Source organism: Crinia signifera, chromosome 1 (genome assembly GCF_055691185.1).
Source record: "Crinia signifera chromosome 1, ASM5569118v1, whole genome shotgun sequence".
NCBI lineage: Eukaryota > Metazoa > Chordata > Amphibia > Anura > Myobatrachidae > Crinia > Crinia signifera.
The window spans coordinates 147993774-148018062 of NC_139217.1; the positions used below are offsets into that span (position 1 = coordinate 147993774).

The 24289-nt window shown below is 40.8% G+C and overlaps 1 protein-coding gene across 39 annotated transcripts in view; it reads right to left on the minus strand.

The window, feature by feature from the left end:
* Positions 1-24289, minus strand: part of ANK2 (ankyrin 2) — a 486040-nt gene that overhangs the window by 20692 nt on the left and 441059 nt on the right. For 38 of the 39 annotated variants that reach the window (XM_083174515.1, XM_083174496.1, XM_083174502.1 and 35 more), the window contains 6 exons: positions 18567-23867; positions 15535-15609; positions 10985-11116; positions 6882-7028; positions 5671-5941; positions 3265-3562 (listed from right to left, as the gene is read on the minus strand). In XM_083174515.1, the coding sequence (XP_083030641.1) occupies positions 3265-3562; positions 5671-5941; positions 6882-7028; positions 10985-11116; positions 15535-15609; positions 18567-23867 (6224 nt within the window). The remainder of the gene's footprint in view (positions 1-3264; positions 3563-5670; positions 5942-6881; positions 7029-10984; positions 11117-15534; positions 15610-18566; positions 23868-24289) is intronic. The other variant, XM_083174514.1, reaches the window with a different exon arrangement.

Consider the following 24289-nt stretch of genomic DNA (forward strand, 5'->3'; position numbering starts at 1 on the left):
CTTACATAGTATGCCACATAAGTGCTGCTTACCTACATGCTCATTACTAGGGTTTTCTTGCTTGATGCCAGGGGTTTCTTGCTCTGTGCCAGGGGTTTCTTGCTCTGTGCCAAACACTGTGCAGCAGACACCATGAAGGTGACAGGCTGCGGTGACCCTACTGATGGGTTATTGTAGTGGCCTGGGGGGGGGGGGAGTTGGCACCCTGCCCCCCAGCCCAGCCCAGCCCGCCCGCCATTGCTGCTGTCTGTCCCTGCCTGCAGCGTTGCTAGAAGAGACTGCCGGGCAGAGCGATGCAAACCTGGGTGTCTTTATTAATATCTATCCCTACCCGCGACTATGCAGCACGGAGCGGCTATTTAAAATGACGCGCCGGGCCCGGCTTACGGCGTAGCAGCCAATCAAGGCAAGCAGCTCTGATTGGCTTGAGAGTCACGAGCTGCCTGATTGGCTGCCGGGCCCGGCGCGTCATTTTAAATAGCCACGCCGTGCTGCATAGTCGCGGGTAGGGTTAGATCATAAAGACACCCAGGTTTGCATCGCTCTGCCCGGCAGTCTCTTATAGCAACGCTGCAGGCAGGGACACTGACACAACGGGGCAAGGTGACCGGACGGAGGCGGAACCGTTCCGCCCCGTTCCGGGCTCACTTTAACCCCTGATCCCAAAGTGCACCCGGCGTATAAGACGACCCCCCACTTGGGGGCATTTTTTTATGGGGAAAAAAGTCGTCTTATACGCCGGAAAATACGGTAAGCAATAATTCTGTTTGAGTTTGATCGTGTTTCTTATGAGAAATGATGCTGATCCTAAGCTACAGGGAAAGTAAGTTTTAAATGATTATAAATCCAATTATAATGTACCTGCTGCCTACACACACACAGTGGCACATCCACACTTTGGACCTGATTTGGTTTCTAAGTGAAGCGGATATGCAATATTGTACAACTAAAATGTATATGCAGCAGGAGGTGAGATTGAGGAGTCCTACAGACAATCAGCTGCAACTCGCGGTGGCAACTTCGGACAGTCCACATAAGTTGCAATTGCATAAGTTATTCAGACTGGCCATCAGAAAAGGCTACATCCAATGAAGCAGACCCTGGCCAATGGTTCTCCCATTTTTATAAAACAGATCCAGTCACCACCCCCCAAGCGCAGCAGCATGTCAATCATGATGTGGCTAAGGGGGATGTGAATGATATCGTAGGACCTACTCCACATATGAGCAGAACACCATGACATGCAGTTAGGTCAATGGCTGGGGAGGCACTGCCTAGCATCAGAGCCAGATTTACACACACACACACACACACACACATAGGACTTGGTGGTTATCTTGGTCTAGAATAATACAAAGACAATATGCCTACCCTGATAGCAACTCACTGGCAGGACGGGTCCTGTGCAGGTGAAGACAGTAAATCAGCAGATTTGTGTAGAAACTATTGGGTTTGTATACCAATATGAATCAGGCACCCTATAATATATCTCTTATTTATGTAAAATACACACTTTGCATTCACACAAGAAAACACTTACAGTATGTACAGTATATGTCCATTTCTACACTTCTGTAATGAATTGTGTCTCTACCCATAGAGAAGGAGCAGGGTAGAGAAGGGACAGAGAAATGTGTTCTTGTAAATGTGACACAATGGGGTTTATTCTAGTTCATTCTTTCTGACAAAATCCTTCTTAGATGGACAAAACCATGTGCACTGCAGGGGGGCAGATGTAACATGTGCAGAGATAATTAGATTTGGGTGAGTTTTTTTGTTTCTGTGCAGGGAAAATACTGACTGCATGATTTTACACTGCACTATAGATCTCACTTTGAAGAAAAACCCCACCCAAATCTAATTCTCTCTGCACAAGTTACATCTGCCCCACCCGCAGTGCACATGGTTTTGTCCATCTAAGAAGGATTTTGTCAGAAAGAATGAAATAGAATAACCCCCAATGTGATGTGGACACATGTATGGATGTGGCTGTAAGTTACACTTGCTAGGGCAACAGTATGTAACCATGATAATGGCTATCAGCAGACACATCTAGCTGCTTCTGAAAGGCTAATTATGTGCTGACCCCTGCAGCTGATACTTAGCACTTAATTTATTAGCACGGCAGCTGCATTACATACAGTCTCGGATGTCTCTGCACATTACTATTTGTCAAATCTGTTGAAATCAAGATTGACATGGATTTTTAAAGGGGGAAACAACTTTTGTTTATATTTAATGGTGTGTCATGTAACCATTTTATTTAATTTGTATATGTATAAGTATTTAATTCTGTTTCCATGAAGACCATTTTATATGCAAAATGTGTTTCACATTTATAAATAAATATAAATAGTGTTTATACATAACACTATCATTACACTCTTGTGCATAGGATAATTTATTATATTAAAAATCAGTACAAATAGGATTTACTAGAAGTTACTAGCAGTGGCGGTTTTTACCTATGGGCTGCAGTGCTCCAGCCCCCCAGGTAAAATCCGCCACTGTTGTGAAGCCAGATGCAGTGAGACTTTTATTGGAAGTCCGATCTGCCAGTCACCAAGGCAGTCCCATTGGGAGGTGTTCCCTCCCTCCGGGACACCTTTCTGCGGGCTGCTGTGCAAAATCCCTGATTGGGCATGCGCAGTACCTATACCGGTAGTGCGCACACGATGGTCCCGGTGTCTGTCACCTGTATTATACAAGCGCCGGGACCATGATTCCCTTCTATGGGCTGCTGCTGAAGCAACTCATAGAAGCTGGCCACATGCACAGTACAGATGTTTGTACTGCGCATGCGCCAGTCCCGTTGCCTGTCATCATTGCAAAGGCGCCGGGAACTCTCTGCAGGGACCGGAAGCAGCGGTGGCGGCGACAGGGGGGGGTGCCTGCATCGCGTTACCCCTGCGGTGGCTGCAGCCAGAGGCAGCACCCCTGAACAGGTACGAGCCACCACTGTTTACTAGTACATGGTCAATCTACTTTCTCGCACTACACTTTCTCTAGTCTAAGCCATCCCAGTGTCTACTGTATTTGAGATGAACCCAATTTAAGATGAAAACATGCATTGTTCCCAGTGTTCTTAGAATGTAGAATTTATTAGGAATAAGTGGCATCAGTAAGTCATAAGGCAATATAAACTCATAAAGTCCTTGACCCCAGCTTGTGCTAGCAGCAAGTATATATTTAATCTACATAAGTATTCCTTTTAGCCTGCTATTTGCAGTTTTTAAACAACCCAAACTGTTCGTTGTGCTTTACCTTTTCAAACGAGTCAAGTGACCTGAATTCAGAAATATTTTCCAGTTTGCCGGCACGCTCGTCCGATGATTCCACTATAAAGAGGTCATTTTTGCTTGCACCACGGTCTTCGTGCTCTGATAAATCATCTGGTTCCTGCACAATAGGAGAATCACTATGCTGATCAGACACCGGAGTCTCCGTAGAAGGTCTGCCAAGCTCTTCATGGGTCTCATGAGGAGTCTGGGGAAGTTCCTTGCAGCAGAGTGAGTTGTCTGTTGACTCTGGCAATTTGTTTTCTAAATCAGGAGATGTAACGCTGCAAAGAGAGTATGTCAGCATGGGTTTCTTAGCATATTTTGAAAAAATTCAAAGAATGTCTAATGTTTTACATGTGAAAAACCATTAGTGATAAAACACACAAAATAAATTCAGAGATGTTTAATGGTGGTCTACACTTATTATCCCATTGGCTGCTTAGCTGTAATTAATATTTTAGGCTTTAGTGTGTAATAAAATCTGCGCCTGACAATGTAGTGAATAACATTGATTATCTTATTATAATTGCATCCATCAAGGGGTAGGATCTATTACGCAGCAAGTGAACACTTCCTAAAGTTGATGCGTTAGAAAAACTGGGTCACAGCGTCTCGAAAACTTGGGTCCTGTGGGATATCCTGGTATGCAGGTGTTGATGGTTTTACCAACCAATGGTTACCCCTGCTCTTTGACAGACCAGCATATGGCCCAATCAAAACATGGGGGTTGGGCTATGCTCTACATACTGGTATCTTTAAAACATAACAAATGATTATGCTGTGCGTTGACAGAGGAAAACCATCTGGTTTCCTTCCATCAAAGGTGCTCAGCCATAAACCAGCTATAAACCATAAATTAATATAAATCATAGATATGTGGGTCATTTTTTTTTTGTATATAATATCGTTATTTGGTCTATTCAGTGCTATTGTAATGAGAAAGAAGACAAGGCATTTGAGTACAAGGAAAACCTCTAAAGGTGTGTGGTGAGTGCAATGCATTATATCAGAGCCGGCCCTAGCCTAAATGATGCCCTAGGCAAGATTTTGGCTGGTGCCCCCTAGCACCACCACTAGTTCCGCCTCTGACACTGCTCCCCTTTCCCAGCACCATCAACCCTCATCATAGCAGTCATCATTTTGGTGCTCCTACCGGCAATATTTTAAATAGAAACAGTGCACACATTTTGTGCGCAGCCCAAATAGGGGTGCGTTCTTGCTGGGAAGGGGCATGGCCACACAATTTTACCCCAAATTCAAATTATGCCACACAGTAGTGCAACTTTATTCACATTATATCATGTGAGAGTGTCCCTTATTCATGTTACATCACATTGTAGTACCACTTTACCTTATATACATTACTCATCAAATTATACCCTTAGAAAAAAATCCTGAGAAAATATTGTATTTTAAGCACCTCCATGGCCACACTGCAACCCAGCACAAAGCAGTGTGTGCTGGGCAGAGGAGAAGAGCTGCAGCTGCTGCTGTCACTTAAGGGGAGGGGGCCCAGGGCCCCCACTGGGCCCTCCCATCAGGCTTTGGCCTGGGTAATTTGTACCCCCTACCCCTTTCTCTCGGCACCCCTGATAATACCACACAGTAATGCCCCTTACACATGACACACATTATTTATGTCCTTATAACCGTAATGCCCCTTACACATTATGCCAACCTTTATTAATGCCCTTCATACACATGACACACATAATGCCCCTTACACATATGTTTCACATTATTAATGCCCTTATACACATGACACACAAAATGCCCATTACACATGTTGCACATTATTAATGCCCTTATACACATGACACACATAATGCTTGTTACACATATGTCGCACATTATTAATGCATTTATACATGACACACATAATGCCCCTTACACATATGCCGAACACTATTGCACAACCAACCCACCCGCAGACCGCACTCGCACAGCCGCTAACACTGTGATCTCTGCCTCTGCTTGGATACAGATGTTTCCTCATACATCTTGTCTCAATAGGCCATGCAGCTCCTGGCCCTTCTGCTAACGTTGGGTGCCTTTTTTGCTGAAAATTCGTCTTATTTGCATTGTTATGACCAGCACACACAAGGAGCTTCCGATGATTAAAATGATATGCGGCATGCCTATATTTTGTGTGCGACTGTGGCTGTACCTGCATACGGAATGCTACTGTATGTTACAGTGATTTCCATGAATACACTATTTCATATGCAGATACAGCCTCACTCACACAGAATATAGGCATACTGCATATCATTTTAATCAGCAGAAGCTGCTGATGCCCCTAGGAATTCCAAATGCCCTAGGCAATTGCCTAGTGTGCCTATGCCTAAGGCCGGCCCTGCATTATATAACACAACAGATGGAATCTTACAGATATTCTTGTTCAGAAGATAAGGCCCTTGATAATCCCTGTGATTCCCCTGAGAACTTAGCTTCCACTTTTTCTTTCTGCAGTTGTCGGATCATATCCACAGCAGACTTGTCATCCTTTGTGCAGTCATGGAAGGAGGAGTAGCTGATAGAAACGTCCTCCTCAGACACTAGTGGAGGGTGTTCACCTCTCTCTGTGCCTCGAAAATCTGAATGGATAACAATGGTCTTTTTCTGTGGGCTGCAGAATTCATCCTGAAGAGCAGAAAAACCTGTAAACATAAATGGAAACGTTTTATTCATTATATATAAAGTCTCTAATCCTGGAAGATAAAATATATAAACAAAAAACTTAAGCTTCTCCGCAGCAGTAAATTCCTTCAGCACATGCGGTTCTTCTGCATTTTTCACTTTCTAAATAAGAAGCACTGTGTAGCGCCAATTCTTTTTAAACTAGAAAGTCAGTCTTCACTGTGGAAACAGTCACTATATGTGCAGCAAATGGGGTGCATTAATCCCAATAAAAGCACATGTTTAATGCCCTATGTGGCAAATATTTGTTCATAAAAATACAGTAAATAAAGAAGTTACACCAATAAGACCAAGTTATTTTACTGTTATACAACTACTGCAGTGAATATAATATCAGTGTATATATTTATATATATATATATATATATATATATATATATATATATACACACATACAATATGCCAATGCGCAAACGTCTCTGTAATTAATTTCTCCGCCCAAATTGGATTGCAGGTGCCGCACAACTTCAAAGGAGGCTTGCTCGAGCCTCAAAAGGTACAGGTATGCAAGAGAGAAAGAAGGAGCGCACCATATTAGTAAAAATATCAAATTTACGAAGAACAAAATAAGCAGCTCTACTAAGAACATGCTGAAAGCCATTTACTAACATGTATGTTAGCTGCTTATTTTGTTCTTAGTAAGTTTGATACTTTTACATACTGTATATGGTGCGCTCCTTCTTTCTCTTTTGCATATATATATATATATATATATATATATATATATATATATCAGTTTATTTGCAGAACAAATTCAGTTTGTAGCCTACAAACCAGAATTTCCTGCAATGTTATCTCCAACATTATGTTAGGAAGACACACATGTATTGGAGAGTATAGTACATAAGGCTACATTTTTACTATGTTTGACTTATCAGCTATTGCAGTTAGTTATAGTACCTTCGCTGTGATCCAGTGTAATGGTTTGCTCTATATCAGCATATGTGCGATTGGCATGGTGAAGCATGGGCTCTTTGATACAGGTTTCCATAAGATGAACAATATCCATTCGGTTAATCTTGGTGAGGCACTGGTTTAGGCTGTTATCTGTGATTAAACAAAACAAAACTGATCAAACCGAACAGGAATGGACATAATTTGTGTGAGACAATATTTGATCAGTCTAAGCAAGGTAACACACATGCCAGCTCTCTGTGTACTGCTGTAACAGGTTCATTCTACAGAGAATTACTGTATTGATTGAAAAGGGACCGGTTAAAATGACAAGAATCTCGATTTAGCATCCTATTATTAATGACAAAGGAGGTGTATTTAGCGGATAATATTTGCAGCATACCCTTCAAATTGGTACCTACAAATATTAAGGACTACCCTAATTAGAGATTTGCAGGTCCGGATTTACACGGATATACCTGGAACTCAAAATGGGATCTTATTGGCTATCCAGCTGTCACATGTTTTGGAGCAAAAACATGTGACAGCATATAACCAATAAGATCCGTTTTGAGTTCCGGGTATATCTGAGTAAATCCGGACCTGCGCATCTCTAACCTTATTACATTATACTGTATGAAGGAGGGAAAGCAGCAGATGTTTCTAGAACCACCATGGATCTTCAATTTCTGACAGCAGCCTTACTACTATGAAGCCTGTAACTTTTGGTGACTAACAGTATATTCTGGCAATTATTACACGGTGGCGATAAGAAATTATATAAAAAATCTGATAATTAGTAAATATGCCCCCAAAAACCTTACAGCAAAAATGGGTGTTTTTCCACTGAAGATACTGTATATATAGTATATAGACGTCTGGTAAATGAAAGCTATCCCATGCTAAAAATAAGGAAACATGGGGCTAGACTAGTCACGCGTGTGCAGATAACTTTGAGACAGGCAAGTGAACTAGGTTATTAACACTTAAAACTATAGACCAGTGTTGTTGAGTTTGGGTTGAAGGGTGTCGGGTTTGTTCTGTGTTTTTTTTTTTTTACTATTTATTTTTGGTATTATAATTTTTTTCGAACCAATGTTTTTGCACTTGAGATCATGCGTTATGTTTTGGAGATTGATGGCATTTCCATATTATCTTCAAATTTCTGGGAATTTTACTGCCCCTCTGCAATTCTTGATCATTCCTTTTTTACGGTATGTCTTGTAAAGTCAGGGGGGACCAAACAATAGGACCAAGCAGTCCTTGTCCTACATCAGCTCTTTTACATGGTTGCCACCCATCCAGGACTTTCACAGCATGTTGTATATTCAGGATTTCTTCATCACTCCTCCTCCGCTGTCAGACTGCCTCCCCGGCCTCGCGCTGGCTAATATTAGCTGGTGCAAGGCACAGTTGTTCATCTTGCCCTAGAGTTATGCCTCCGTTACTTGTACAGGCACGTAAAGTTTGGTTAACAGCAGTTAGGGTCCTCGGGTCTCTGGTTATTTTTCACGGTGTCCATTCTATATTGCATGGATTTTAAGTTCCTTTATGCAGTTCAGTATGGTTCTTGTGCATTCGAAATATGCATTTTAGCAATATTTACAGCTCAGCAAAGCATTGTGTGAACAGTTTCATTGGGGTGGAATGTATCCTGTATACTATATTGCATACTCTTTATTCAAAAAAACATATTTTATGTATGTACTCATCCTTAATTTCAGGCCTGGGAGCAAGTGGCTTGCATGAATTGAATTCTAAATGGGAGGAGGACTAGAATGCTCTTACAGGTGAACAGTGGGCCACTGTTCTAGATTCAGTCCGTGTTGCCATGGTGTATGCTAAATTTCAGCAGATCCAATTCTATATACTCCATAGAGTGCAATGGACTCCGATGCATATTGAAGAAAATCTTCTTTTTCCGGTCATAAATGTGGAGAGATGACTACCGATTTCTGGCAACTACTTTGGTTCTATCCTCTAATGACTGAATTCTGGTCCCTGGTCTTGAAATGTGTGACTATATCTGCAATTAGAATGCACCTCACTGATCTTTGAGTTAGTGATGTCCTCAGCCATTTCATACAAACTAGAGTTGTATAGATGGTCCCCTGGATATGCCAATCCACCCAAATTTTGTGGATCTGAACCAAAACCTGTACAGATCCTCTGAAAGGATCCAATTCAGACTGAGACTCGGCTTTTTTCTTATAAATTTCAGGTTTTGGATTGCAAACATTACATGATGTTAACAGTTTTTACTATTTTTTATCGATTAATATGAATAATTGATTTTTTATTGATTCTAAACTGAAGAGAAATTCAGAGGGTAGTTTTGCCAAAACTTAAAACAAGATGATGAATTAAAAATAAAACATCTGGATCCATGCAGGAGTGTGGTATGCTGACACGACAGTCAGTACTCTGACAGGGGGACGAGCGCACAGAAGCCACTTGCAGACTGACAGCACTCGCCACGGGTTCTTTTCCACTTCTATGGGGATCATGGACCCCCATGATGGAGAATAGCCACTGGCAGTCGGGATTCCAATGCCGGTGAACTGATCTTCAGAATCCCGATCGCTCCGTCATCTGGCACCCTCTGGGCACATCTCTAATACAAATATATGGCATTATTTTATTTACCCTGGCCAAAGTATGTATTGCCAGGAAGTGAATGACTTCTAATGCCTGGTCATTCTCCTCATGGATCTGTCTAGCTAATTCCATCATTTCTCATGAAAGATTTATGTACATGAAATGAAAGTGTCCAATTTTATTTTATCTTTGTATTTTATGACTTATTATCCTTAGTAAACTGACGTTTGTTTCTTAAATGTTATTTTGCTCTATTATATTACCCATGCTGCTTAGCTGGTGGCCTAAGTTTGATATATTTCATGGTTTCATAGTGAATAATTTGAATATTCTTACTGTGTCCACTATTATTGCTTATTTGTCTAGTTTTTCCTACTTGTCTATGTGCATTAATATGTTAGGTTTAAAAAATCATTCTATATAATAAAAAGCTATAATTGGTCCTCACCTCTATAGAAGGATTTCAAGTGTTTTGCATGCCAGTGGCCACTAGATGGCGCCTAATGGAGAAATTTAAGTGCTGCTCCCTTACTGCAGACATTACTGTTTTGTTGTTCTGTCATTTGGATGAGCTGGTAACTAGTTAAATAAACATGATTTAAAACAAAATTTCTATTCATACTGCGTAATAACAGTCCAGGAATTCTATAGATGCAGTGCATGATTAACCGATATGATGATTAGGCTACAGCCTAGGGTGCCAGGGCTGGGGAGGATCTTGCTCGTGACCACCAAGGAATAAAATGAAGGCCTAATTTATTCCATGCTTGTTCGCTATTACCCATCCCTATGTACTGAGGTTTTTAAGGTGACAGAGCCACTATAACTTACTGATGGAATAATTACTTTATGTATAATGTTCTACAACGCTAGCTGGTCAGCCTAAAACCAAATTCTCATTCACACTCCACAAGAGTCAGCTCCTACATGTCAGTTCCATAACCTTTGTTCCATGCACAAGGGCAGTATGACTGGCGAGTCCCTGAGCTCCCATACACGTGTGTTTAGTAGCATTATAAGGGGAGCTACATGTGTATTAGCCCTGTGATATAAATAATAGAAAAGCGAGGAGAAACTAAAAAGACTCCAGTTCTAGTGGAAATATCCGGTTTAGGGAGTTTGATCAGAAAACTATTCTATTTATAGGCAATTTACTGGTTTAATGTAGATAAACCTCAAACATATATGAGGAACATGGATATCAAGATTAAGAGACATTAAAGTAGAATAACCATTGGAATAAAGTGAGTCCTTATTAGCGTAAGCATTGAACACTTTAATACTCCATTCAGACAGAAGATTAGTTAGCGCTGACCCAAAAAAAAAAATTCCCTTTCCTGTCTCCCCTCACATCCACACTAGGTAGGACTGGTCGCCAAGACCTACTGCACCAGAGAAGTAGGACTGTACCTATAGCAATATCACTAATAACACCATAGGCTTTCACCTTATAAATGTGTTTATTGATACTAGCTCCTTTTTCTGTGAACAATATTTGTTTCATGCTTTACCTGTTGCTTGCTTTCCATCTCTGTCAAGCCAGTATTTCAGCAAAGCATGGCTCTGATCCTGTAAGGAATTTGGATTTTCAATTCGTATTTGGTGAATTTGCTCTTCAGTAAAATCCAGCTCTCTGGCAAGTTCTGTAGAGATCATGGAAAAATGTAAGTACAATCTTGCAAGTTCATACAACATAATGTCAACAATGGTCCAGGCTGGATTATACAGGGGGGCTACTCACACAGGAGCTTCCGGGTCTCTGGCACTCCAGCTGCTGGGAGCCTGGGCTCTGCCACGATGAGCTGAGCAGGTGTGTGTGTGTGTTTGTCCCGACCGGAGCTCCATTGGGCACCCTCCAGTGGCACCATAAAGGAAAGGAGCAGTGTTCACTATGTATATGTGTGTGTGTGTCACTTCCAACTAGAACTTGAAGATGAGCTACTTACATAATACATGCTGAGCAATGAATATAAGAGCAGCATAAGCAATGACATTGTGTACAGTACTGTATATTGTGCTAATTGTTAGGACATGAGTACTGTGTCTGTAGCACCGGGACAGCAGTTAGTAATACTGCCTGAGTTTTATGATGAAACATGGTTGCTTACAGGAAGAAACACCATTCTTGCCTTTACAGGGTGAAAGCAAAAACTAACAATGATACCCCCTGGTCGGGTCCGATGCGCACAGGACCCGACAGCATGTCAGGAGGAGGCGATTTGGTCCGATTTAACAGGCCGATTGGTCGCAATTGGCCGAAATCGGACTAAATCGCCTCGATGTATGGGGGCCTTAAGAATTACAACTATATATTAAGTACATTATATATTACGATGATAATAATACTAATTATAATAAAATACTACTGCATTCATAGTTGCCTGAAAATATGAAATAACAGCAATCTCCCTCTCTCCCTCATTAGTCTACCAATCTCCCTCATTTCACCTAGCCCACCTTACACTGTTACATTTTTTGGGAAAAAAGGAATGAGAGATAGATACTTTTACATTGAATCATCAGCGCCATTTCCCAGCACTTTAGCAAGTATAGTAGCTCTTACTAACTGCTTTGGGGCTCATCTACATTTGGATGTAAGAAATCTTAAAATATTCCTCTCAGATGTAGCAGTACACACCCACGCTTCTAGGTGCCACGTTCACAATCTGTTTTCACAAACTATCCATATATGGAACTAGACACGCCCATTGGGTTGAGCATGACACGCTTTCTCAATGGGACGCTGTGCAAACTTCTACCACCAACTATAATCTCCCTGAAACTAGTTTTCAACAGTAGGCAAATAAGCTGCATGTCATCCATTGATGATAAGGGAATCCAAAAACGAGCGTTCAGAACCTTTAAAAAACCATGTTGGAGGGCAGTGGAACGCATCTGCGTTCCAAATGCCAATTCTGAATCACTTCCACCATCACACTGGAAGTCTAAGTGTGACGGCGCGGCAATAGGCATAGGAGGGAGGGAAATAGAGAGTGCGAGCGCGCGCCGGGGAACAGTTACCGGCGCGCACATGTTGCTGGTCATATTGGTTCCGGATCTATCACATAGTTGTGAATGCAGGGGAGAGAAATAGGGTGCGCACCGGGGATAAATTACGGTGCGCACAGATTGCTTGATATATTAGTTCCGGATTCCTGCATAGTGAATCTCCTGAACCAAAAGTCCAGTCACCAGTACAGGTCCTGAGACTGCCTGATCTTTTTTTTACATAAGGAGTCATTGCTCATAATGTGCTGAATGGCGCCCTGCTCCCGGGTGACTTGGTGAGTTGGGGTGAAACACCCCCCCCCCATATTGTCAATGACAGCCATTGTTTAGTGTGTGTATGCCCTATATCGTTAGTCAGGGAGGCACAGGCAGATCAACGGAAAATGTTAACAACATTGCATAGTTTGTGGTGTCCTCTAATGTGTACCCAGCTCTGCTGTTTTCAAAAATGTACTTAATAAATGTCTATTTGGATTTTGTACAGTCAAGCGGGTGTAAAAAAAACATCCCTACTTAGTACATTATATTTAGCTTAACCCCTTAAGGACGCGGCCTATTTGGGCCCAAAGGACGCAGCCCTATTTTTCAAATCAGACATGTGTCAATTTATGTGGGAATAACTTTCTAATGCTTTTACTTATCCAACTGATTTTGAGATTGTTTTTTCGTGACACATTGTATTTCAAGTTAGTGGTAAATTTTGGTTCATACAGTCTGTGTTTATTTGTAAAAAATACCAAAATTTTGCAAAAATGTGAAAAAATTTGCCATTTTCAAAAGATAAAGGTTTCTGCTTGTAAGATAGATAGTCATACCATACAAAATAGTTAATAACTAGAATTTACCAAATGTCTACTTTACAGATGGGGCAGGTCCCATCCTTGCTGGCGGGTCGCCAGAACGTACGCGCTGGCGACCCGCCAGCAGCCACGCCAGCGAGGAGACTGAGACGCGCACGCGCGTCTCAGTCTCCGTCGCTAGCGCGACGGAAACCCTGTCCGTCTCCGCCTCAGGGAGACGGACAGGGTTAGGGAGGGTTAGGGGGGGTGCGGGCAGGCGGCGGGGACCCCGGGTTACCGCCGGCAAGCCGGCGGGGACCCGGGGAAACGTATGGAAGCGCCGTGGAAGGGGACGCGCGCGCCTCTCGTGCGCACGCGTCCCCTTCTCACCATCGCCATGGCGATGGCGGGGGATGGCGGCTGGCGACGCCAGCGCCATCCCCTGCCAAGATGGGAGAAGACCCATCTGTATGTTGGCATCATTTTTTAAACTTCCTTTTACATTTTTAGGATGGTAGGAGGCTTATAAACATAGAAGCAATTTTTCAAATTTTCAAGAAAATTTCAAAATGTCAAAATTTTAGGGACCAGTTCACTATGGATGTGGCTTTGAGGGGCCTGTATGTTAGACACCCCCATAAATCACCTCATTTAAAAAGCTGCACCCCTCAAAGTATTCAAAACAGCATTTTAGAAGTTTGGTAACCCTTTAGGTTTTGCACAGGAATTAAAGCGACATGGAGGTGACATTTTAAAATTTAATTTTTTTGGCAGAATTTCAAGTTTAATCAGTTATATTCTGTAACATAACATATGTTAACCAGGAGACAAAATATAAAATATAATCCTCTGATTCTGCCGATTTTAGAAATACCCCATATATGGTTGTAAAACGCTATTTGGGCAGACAGCAGGCTTCAGAAGGGAAGGTGCGCCATTTGGCGTTTTTGGCGCAGATTTTGCTGGAATGGTTTTCATGCGCCATGTTGCATTTGCAGAACCCCTGTTGTATCAGAGCAGTCAAAAACCCCAACAAGTGATACCATTTTGTAAACTACACCCCTCAAGGAACTCATCTATGGGTATAGTGAGTACTTTGACCCCACTGGTGTTTTGTCAAATTGTTAGGCATCGATAGTGTACGGATAACGTACAGAAAAATTATACGGATCACAACACACAAAATTAGGTGGTGGAGGAGGGTGATCACAGCACAGATGACCACAGGGAGGGTGATCACAGCACAGATGACCACAGGGAGGGTGATCACAGCACAGATGACCACAAGGAGGATGATCACAGCACAGATGACCACAGGGAGGGTGATCCCAGCACAGATGACCACAGGGAGGGTGATCACAGCACAGATGACCACAGGGAGGGTGATCACAGCACAGATGACCACAGGGAGGGTGATCACAGCACAGATGACCACAGGGAGGGTGATCAAAGCACAGATGACCACAAGGAGGATGATCACAGCACAGATGACCACAGGGAGGGTGATCCCAGCACAGATGACCACAGGGAGGGTGATCACAGCACAGATGACCACAGGGCGGGTGATCACAGCACAGATGACCACAGGGAGGGTGATCACAGCACAGATGACCACAGGGAGGGTGATCACAGCACAGATGACCACAGGGAGGGTGATCCCAGCACAGATGACCACAGGGAGGGTGATCACAGCACAGATGACCACAAGGAGGATGATCACAGCACAGATGACCACAGGGAGGGTGATCCCAGCACAGATGACCACAGGAAGGGTGATCAAATGTGTATAGGCAGGGGTAATGTGGTGATCGGCACAATTTTAGTTTTTTTAACACTAAAAACAGCTCTGACACAGCTCTCTCTGCTTCTCCTTCCAAGGCTCTAACACGAGTGAGACGGTTAGAGCCCGGGAATAGAAGCAAAACTTCCTGTTTCAATTGAAAGGCTGTGATTGGTCAGTCAGGACTGACTGACCAATCACAGCGATCGGCGGGGCGGGACCACTCTGATTGGTCCGCTGGGGCATTGCAGTGATCGGCTGCTGTCGATGACAGCAGCCATCTTTACTATGTCACCTTGTCACTTGACAAGGCGACATGACACGGCGGGGACGTACCGGTACGGCAAGTTGCGTGAACTACCTCGCTGCAGTGACGTACCGGTACGTCTCAGGGCAGGGAAGGGGTTAAGGCAAGGGAAAATGAAAACAATTTTTAAAGCATCTTATTATCATTGGGGTAATTCAAAATGTGAGTTTTATTATAAAAATGTACCTGTCCAGCTAAAGCCCAGATGGTCAGCAATGTAAGCAAGTCGTTGCTCTGTCCTCTCTTGATCTTCCTCAAGACCTAAATAAAACATAGATCACAATTTTTATAACAATAAAGGTTTAAACCCCTATTTGTAAAACTTGTATAAATCTAATGTTATATAGTAGATGTGATATCACTTACCTCACAGTGCACGGAATTGGGGCAGTATCTGTATTTATAAAGTACATTTTAAGTGGACCACAAATGTGATCTCTACAAAATTGTATACACAAAAATAACAATAATAATAATACAATAATAATTGACCATGAATGGGTTTATGTAGTAAATGGCCCTTTTACAAAGTGCAGACATTTTGCAGATTTGCCGTAAGATTTAAAGGGGCTAATCTTAAAAGGTAATACCCAAAAAGTGCTGCTTTATATTCACAGCAAAACTGCAGAAAATTGGTGATTTATAACAAGACGCTTTTAGTGTATAAACACCCAAGTGTGGGGAAGGAGAATATTCATTTTCTGTTTGACATTTTTTTAGCTACCACTAAGCAGAAAACAAATCAGATCAGTGTGAGGCCTTCAGAGATTAACTTTCATGACAATGTAAAAGTAATTACAATACAGTATTCATGAACAATTGAAATACTCAGCAAACGATTAAATGAGAGGTAATTGTTGATTGCCCCATCTTAATGAAATCTATAGTGCTTAATGTAAAATGCTGCTTATAGTAAACCATTTTATAAACCTTTGATTACCGGTTATATCCTTTCTCTTTACAAATTATATTACAATTTTTTTTATTGCATTCTTACTTTTTCGGAAGAGAGCGGATCAGAAGTTTGTTATCACAGCAAGAGCTTTCGTAAGGGGTGTACACACGCTTCGATTTCCACAGGTTTCTGATTAAATTTTGCTTTTAGAAGCAAAATTGAATCGAACTCGAAAGGTTTTTAAGATGCTTTCACTCTGGCTTCCAGTCGATGCGCACTCCCGTTTTCTTTATATCGAAAAGAAAAATAGACTGTGCAGGCAAGGAAATATTGAATTTTATCCAGTAACTCGAATGTGTACACTGCGCCTTGAATGCAAATCTAAATTGATATCGAAATCAATATCAAATGCAAATGGGCTGATCTAATGGAAAATCGAATGGAAAGCAATGGCCAAATCGAAAGGGGGTGGAATAGGGGAAATCAAAAGCAAATAGAATCAAAAGCAAATCGATGCGTGTGTACACAAGGATCAATACGATTATTGCTTAAATTAGAGTTTGGTCTATAATGAGCAATGTTTAGTTATTTTATAGTAGGTTGTGAAATATCTCCTTAATTTATCTTAGGTTAATAGAATGGGTGTAGTATAGGGCTCCAACAGTAGGGATCCCGACAGGGGGGCGAGTGCAAAGAATCCCCTTGCTTGCTCGTGGCACTCGCCATGCTGCGGGCCCAGTTGCTCGCTACAGGTTATATTCTCTATCTGTGGGGGTCATGGACTCCCACAAGGGAGAATAGCCCCGTGTGTCGGGATCCCCCCTGTCGGAACGTCATACGGCACCCAATAGAATAGCTTGACAGGGCTTGTACACTGATAATGGTAAGCAGGGCTGCAACTTTGGGTGTGCAGGGCCTTAGAGGTGGCACCATTGCTGCCCCGTGGAAGCAATGCATTTAGATCTGTGCACAGAATGGCAGGTGAGTGAAAGCATTTTGTAGTCATGTTAACAAAATAAATCTCAATGACTACAAAATGTACATACTGATATCTACAAACTGAGCAAGTATGGCTTTAGAAGTGCTGAGTATACCCTCTTGTCTCCCCCCCCCCCCCCCCCCCAAAAAAAAACCCCAACAACACTACAATAACACCTAGATTGGGGGGGGGTAGAGTGCAACATTAATACACATTAATATTACAAACGATATCACTCAGAAGGGCCAAGATGAGCGATATTTCTTGAAATATCACTTTAGTGTGTATGGGGCTTAAGTGAACACTTAATAATTGTTATGTCAGCCTCTGCTCTCTCTGTATTATTTACATACAGTATACTGTCCGCAGAGTTTTATCACATTGAAGATTTTATTCTATTATTCTATGCTTGAGCAATCGGCCATTGTTCGGGATGGTCCTCCTGATGGAGTCCACTAGTGACAGATATCACATAAGTATTCCAAATGAACAGTGAGCAATTAAATTACATGGCACTTTATTCACTACATTTTAGTTTCATTTATTGATCTGTCATCCTGTCATGCATTTTACTACAAGGCTGAAAGAATATGGGCCAGATGTATTAAGCCGTTACAAGTAATAAAGTGGAGGGTCCACGGAACAAGGTGCGCTTGCATCAGAGACACTCACACGCCTCATTCCCAGCAATGGACGTGCGAACGTGCAAGATGATCGCATGTCCACAATTGCTATCGCGCCAGCCGCCAGATCCGGGTGGCTGGTCCCATCTCTAACTGTCATTTTTCAAACACAGCCTGTAACATGACAGTAGCTGATTTGCTGGTCCTTTATCACTCTCTCACCGTCCACTTTATCGCTTGTTAAGGTTTGATACATCTGGCCCTAAATATCCCATTTTAGAAAAGATCAACATGTTACTGCAGATATTATCAGCATTTGATTGTACACCTTAATAACTATTACCAAGTATGGAAAGATACAGGACTGTTTAAGACATCACACTGAAAAAAATATATTGATAATTAATGTTTCTATTGCTGTCATTCAATAAGAGACCATGATCATGTTCATAAAGCCAATCTATGTAGGCCTTCACACTGAAGATAATGATTATTTTGATGGTATTTTATTGTTAATGCTTTATAAAGCATTCACAATGTCCAATCTTGAGATTTTTTTCACAAACAATCATGACTTTTACAACATAAAAACAGACACAACATGCAAACACAAAAACACAAAATCACAATAGTCAAGATATGTTTTACAGAATAAAAATAAAATATAAATAAAATCTATGACATGCAGAAAAGGGGGAATTCCACTTTCTGTGGCAAATACCTTGTCTACTGTCATGGCTATGGTCATCTAGAATGCGTTCAATTTGCGTTTCAATTGACTCATCCCATATTGGTCTTGTATCAAAGATGTCTTCTGGAGCAAATTGCTGAGTTTCTGTCACTGAAGCATTTTCAATTACTGAAATGTCAAAGGCACTACTCTCATCATCAGACACTGGTTCTTGTTCCTTTTCAGCTTGGGTAAGTCTATCTACCAGTTTTGAAGCTTCATCACTAATTTCTTCAAAGAAATCAATAGAATTTTTGTACATTTCAAAGAATTGTTCCTGTTCAGTTGTTGCTGATTGAGAGGATGATAACCCCTTTGCCATTGTTGGAAGTTTTGAAGAATAAGACTTTGGCTTGGTTACCTCACTAATTTCTCCCTCAACTATTTCAGTTGGTCTTTCAGAAATCTCGCAATAAGATTCTGTAGAACATCGTGTTTTAGCAGCGGTTTTGATTTTGTTATCTGATATACTGGCATCAGAATCAGATTTGCTCCTGGCATCCTGTTTTACAGGTAGTTTGCTGCTTGAGTCAGGTAATTTCCGTTCTGTTGAAGTGAGAAATTGCTCAGATTTAGGTATGGTTGCCTTAATAGGGATTTTGGACTTTGGTTTTTGATCATCCACAAGAATAAGGCCATCTGTTGGTAATCTATCTTGAGTACTAACATGAATTGATTGAGAATGTTCTTCAGATATTGAAGAAGTAGACCTTATAGGAATTTTGGACTTTGATACAAAAGAAGAGCCACTTTCCATGTCTGCTGTAGGGATTTCAATTACTGACTTCTGTTCTTCTGGTGAAGAATCTGGGGATTCATCTCGACCCAAAGAATGTAACTTAGTATGAGCATTCAAATCTATTTGCATATCAACTACAGATTGCCCTGGAGATGGTAAGCAAGAATCCAGTGGACTATCAAGACCTTCTTGAGAGTTTGATACTTTTGAGGATAGTTCATCTGCTGCAGAAGTAGAACTATCTTTTTTAGAATTTTTTGAAGATGCAGAAATGCCCATTTTAATTGGGATTCTTGACTTTTGTTCTGTTTTTGTGACTTCTGTGTCTACATCAATGACAGCATCCATATCGGAGTCAGAAATCGACTGAGTATCAAACATAGATTCTGCTGCATCTTCCAAAATGCTTCCTGGTACATCAGTTTCTGCAGAAGAGAAAGGATCAGATAAATTCTCAGGAATTGGTGATTCTTCTTCTCCACTTTCTTCTTTGATTTCTTCCGGCAAACTTTCACCACACTGCTGGCCAATTTGGAAAAAGTGAAAACTTTCATCTGCATAGCTTCTTTTGGTCATATCAATAGCTCCACTACGAGTCATCTCAAAGAGCTTCCCTTCCTGAAACATAAAGGGATTTTGTTCACTGGTTGGTGTACCTTCTTCAGTTGGTGTACGTGCAGGAGTACTATCAGGAGTCGTGCCTTGTGATTGTTTGTCTACCATCAATCCAAATATTTTTTGTTCTTCCTCTTTTACTCGTGCTTCAAAAGCTGCATCATCCTCTCTAATAGAACTCCATGAGTCAGGTTCAGCATAAGATTTAGTTATGATAATGTTCTCACATTGATTATCTGCAGTTTTTTTTAAGGCATCTGTTAGAAAACATTCATCACTTTTTGAGGGGCTCCTTAGCACTTCTTTGTCCCGGTGAATACTATCTTCATGCTGTCCAATTTCAGATCCCAAAGTCACACATCTTTCAACTTGACTCTGTTCTACAGCTATATCATGACTGGCAAAAAAATTGTTTATTGGGACATTTTCATATGGGCTTGTTATCTCAGGTACATAAGCATTATTTTCAATATCCACATCCTCGTTTTGTGAGTCTGCAAATGAGTCTGTAGTTGGACAGTAATCACTATGAATTAAACTCTTTGATAAATTAAATGATTGATCCTTAATGACAACATTCACAGGTGATATTACAGATCTGTCCCTTTGTATTTCAAACTTTTCGTTTTCATATGATATGTGTTCTAGGCACTGAGTGGTATAATGTTTATCAGTAGTTTCTTCACTGAAAGATGAATCATAAACAGCTTTAGATCCACAGTCCTCTTCTGTTTTGTTTAGATCTTCCAGGTCATTAATTAAATTGCTGATATCTGTGTGTTTTTCTGGTACTGGCCCATTAGGGCTCACTGGTTCACTAACATCAGATCTCACAAGTGAAGGACCAGAAACCTCTCTCCTTTCAGACTGAGTAGTCATAGTTTCATCTTCTGAAGAGTTTCTACTTAGATACCTGCTGTGTTCCCCATGTTTAATATTTGGGCTGTTAGCATCAACTGGTTGGCTTTCTTCTGTCTTGAATGAAGCCTTTGCAAGGATAATTGGTTGAAAAGTTGTTTCTTCAGGACTTGAACTAGAATCTAAGCTTGGAGGTAGTGGGGATGGAGGTTGAACTCTAATTACGGGATCCAATAATAGACCAGAATCAGCTCCTTTTTTCAGCTGGGTTAATTCAGGTTCACTTTCTGAAGAGGAAGAACTTTTTCTACTTTCTACAGACATTACTACAATTTGTACATCTTCATCCTGCACTAATTGTATACCATTCTCTTCAAGGTCTTCTCCATTTGATATGTTTGAGTCACTTACTATAGTGAATTCTTCTTGTCTGGACTCTTTCCTGTACTCTCTTTTCTGCTTTGCTTCTTGTTCAAGTTCATCAAACATTTTGATCTTTGTTACCATTTTAAACATTTCTTCTTCAGGTGTAAATCTTTTTTTTGGCTCATTTTCAGAATCTTCTTCTGGTTCCTCCGAAACTTCGGGAATTACACCTGGCTTTGGATAACCTGAGAATGCATGAAAATCTTGGGTTTTGGGTGTAACCTCATAACTTATTTCCTCAGAACTGGGAGTGTCTGGGGAAAGTGGACTCTTCCCTGAGCTTTCCATAAGTGATGTCTGTTCTAAGCTATCATCTTCAGCACTTCCATCTGGATCTCTCAGAATTCTAGAGCGGAGTATCATCTCTGCAGTCAAATCTGATTTAAGGCTTGTATGAAGGGCTGAACCAATAAGAATACTAGATTTAATTTTATTCTCCACTGGGCTGCTCTCAAGGGAATCACGACATGGTGATTCCTTAGTTGGACTTGGTTCTAAAGAATCAGGAGTTTTATGTGAAGAGTTGTCTTCTAACACTGGGCTTGATTCCAATGAATCCTTTTGGCTAATTGCTACTGATTCATCTGCCAATGGACTACTTACATCATCATCTTGTATATTGTTTTTTGACAGGATTAGTTCTAGTCCTTGAGGACTTTTCACAGTAACTTGAACTTCATCTTTTATTGGTGAATGTTTACTTTCTATGGTGCGTTCCTCATCTGCAATAGATTTTTCAGCACTTGGAACTTCTGATGTTTTCAAAATGTCACCCATGTCACTCCTATGTGATGAAGTTTTCACAACCGACTGTTTATCATTTTTCCTCTCATCTCCAATTAGTTCATCAACCTGTTCATCAGGCTTTTTCGGTGAAAAAGAAAGGCTCTCAGGGCTTGTCCCTGGAGTCTCTGCAAGTCCTTCATGTTTACAACTATCCTCTGAGCTCATTTGAGGTGTTCCATCCAATAAACTTCCACTTGGAGAATCAGCAACACCTTCATGTTTAAGGCTATCTGAGCTATCATCATTTGTACCACTCTGCAAATGCAAAGCTGGCAGAAATTCTTCTGTACCATATTCAGAAGGAAATGATATATTAAAGGGACTAATCAATACTTGATCTAAATTTAACTGAGCACCTTCAGATTCTGGAAGATGTTTAAATTGTAAATATTTATCATTATCCTCAAGCTCTTCTTTAATAACAGCAGAAAAGTCTGTGGATGTTTTCCTGTCTGGGCTAATCTGTAGGTCAGCATCTTGGTCACTAATGCTTACTCTTAATCTTACACCTGACCTTTTTTTAGAGGCTACATTATCAATTATTTCATGCACAGGTTCATCCACTGCCTGAATAGTAGCAATAGTGGGCAATTTGGAATATTCCTTGTATTCTTTAAGATGATCAGAAACAGACTTTATATTCATACTTTCTCTTTGATCTGTATCAGCTAACTGTTCATTTTCACTAGACCTAACACTTTTTTCTGTTACTGAATTATCTAACTGCTTTACATTATCATCCATAGGAACTTTACTCTCTCTTAAATCACTGTCTACTGATTTGCTTTCTGAAGATATTTGTTTTTGCACTGATGTTTTTATTGTCTTGTGCTCAAACAGCCCTGTTTTTTCCTTAGATGGGTCATGCCCTGACTGGAAGGCTTTCATTAAGTCACGAACAGACATGGTTTCTTCCAGTCTCTCTGTTTTAAAAGATGGAGAGACTGGTGGGTGAATCATATTTACAACACTTTGTTGCTTGGTAGGTTCAGAAACAATATTATTCAATGGTGCTTTGTTTGATATGCTTGGAAGTCCCTTTTGCTCATCTTCAACTCGTTTCTGGAGAGCCTTTACTTTATCTTTAATAGATCCGATTGGTGTTTCTTCAATGACAGGAGATACCTCTTTCACACTTGGAACTGAAGTTGTACTAAGGCCTAGTTCATCATCTAGTGACTCTTCAGAACTAAATTTTGTCATTTCTGACCGCTCAGTCATACCTTGGAGTTCTTCTTCCCTTTGTCTTTCCTTAAGTTTCCTGCGCACAGGCTTTTTGATTTCCATTGGGAATTTACGTTGATCTTTTTTCTGTGTTCCACTGTCATGAGTTGTCAAAGTATCAGAGGGATATGAGTTTAAGTCATTAGTTAGATAACTCACCATTTCATTCGTGTCCGATTTTATCTTTGGTATTTCACCTCTATCTATTCTTATTTCTATACATGGAGTTTCGACAGCATGAAGAAGTGCACTTAGTTTGGCTTCCTCAACTTCATTATCCCCAACAATAACCCATTCCTCTTCTTTTTGATATGACCTTGAAGAGTGAGCTCTTTCATGTAATAAGTCTTCCCTAGGGTAGGTTCCAGTTCTAAGAATTAAATTCACTTTTTCCAAATCTTGTTTTACCTTTTCAACAATTTCAAATGGTTCCCTAGGATCTTCTTCTGATTTTTCAATGTCTTTTGTTTTGAGGCAACTTGGCTTTTGAGAGACATCAGTGGTTAGAATAGCAGTCATTTTAATTAGATCTTGTTTCATGTCACACACTTCAGATAGTAAATCGGGACTTGCTAACACTGGTTCACCATTGACAAGATGGCTTTTCAGGATGGATGTTTCGGTGGATTCCGTCTCTTCATCATCTTTGAGGTGAACGAGAAATATTAACATAAAATGGCAATAAATAAATAGAGACTGGAAAATGTAATCATGAAGGAAATAATCACAGCTCTAGTTGAATGGTGGTGTGAATGCACTAAGCTGGTGTGGTTGGTGGATCCAAACAGCCTTGAACGTCATGCTAAAGGAAAAAGGTAACTGGGGAGGAAAATGGGCAGGAAATAACTTGCTTAAATTTCAAACACCACATTCACGCATACAGCACAACAACAATAACAATTTTGAGACAACGGCACAAATGAATAAAAAAAAAAATATAAAAAAATACAGTGGTTTTAAACAAAGGCATCTCAAGATTGTTTCGATGCTACTCAATCAATACAAAATAAAAGTAGAAACGAGAGACAAAGTTGTTGATTGTTGAATGTCTCTGAGTCTAAGAAAA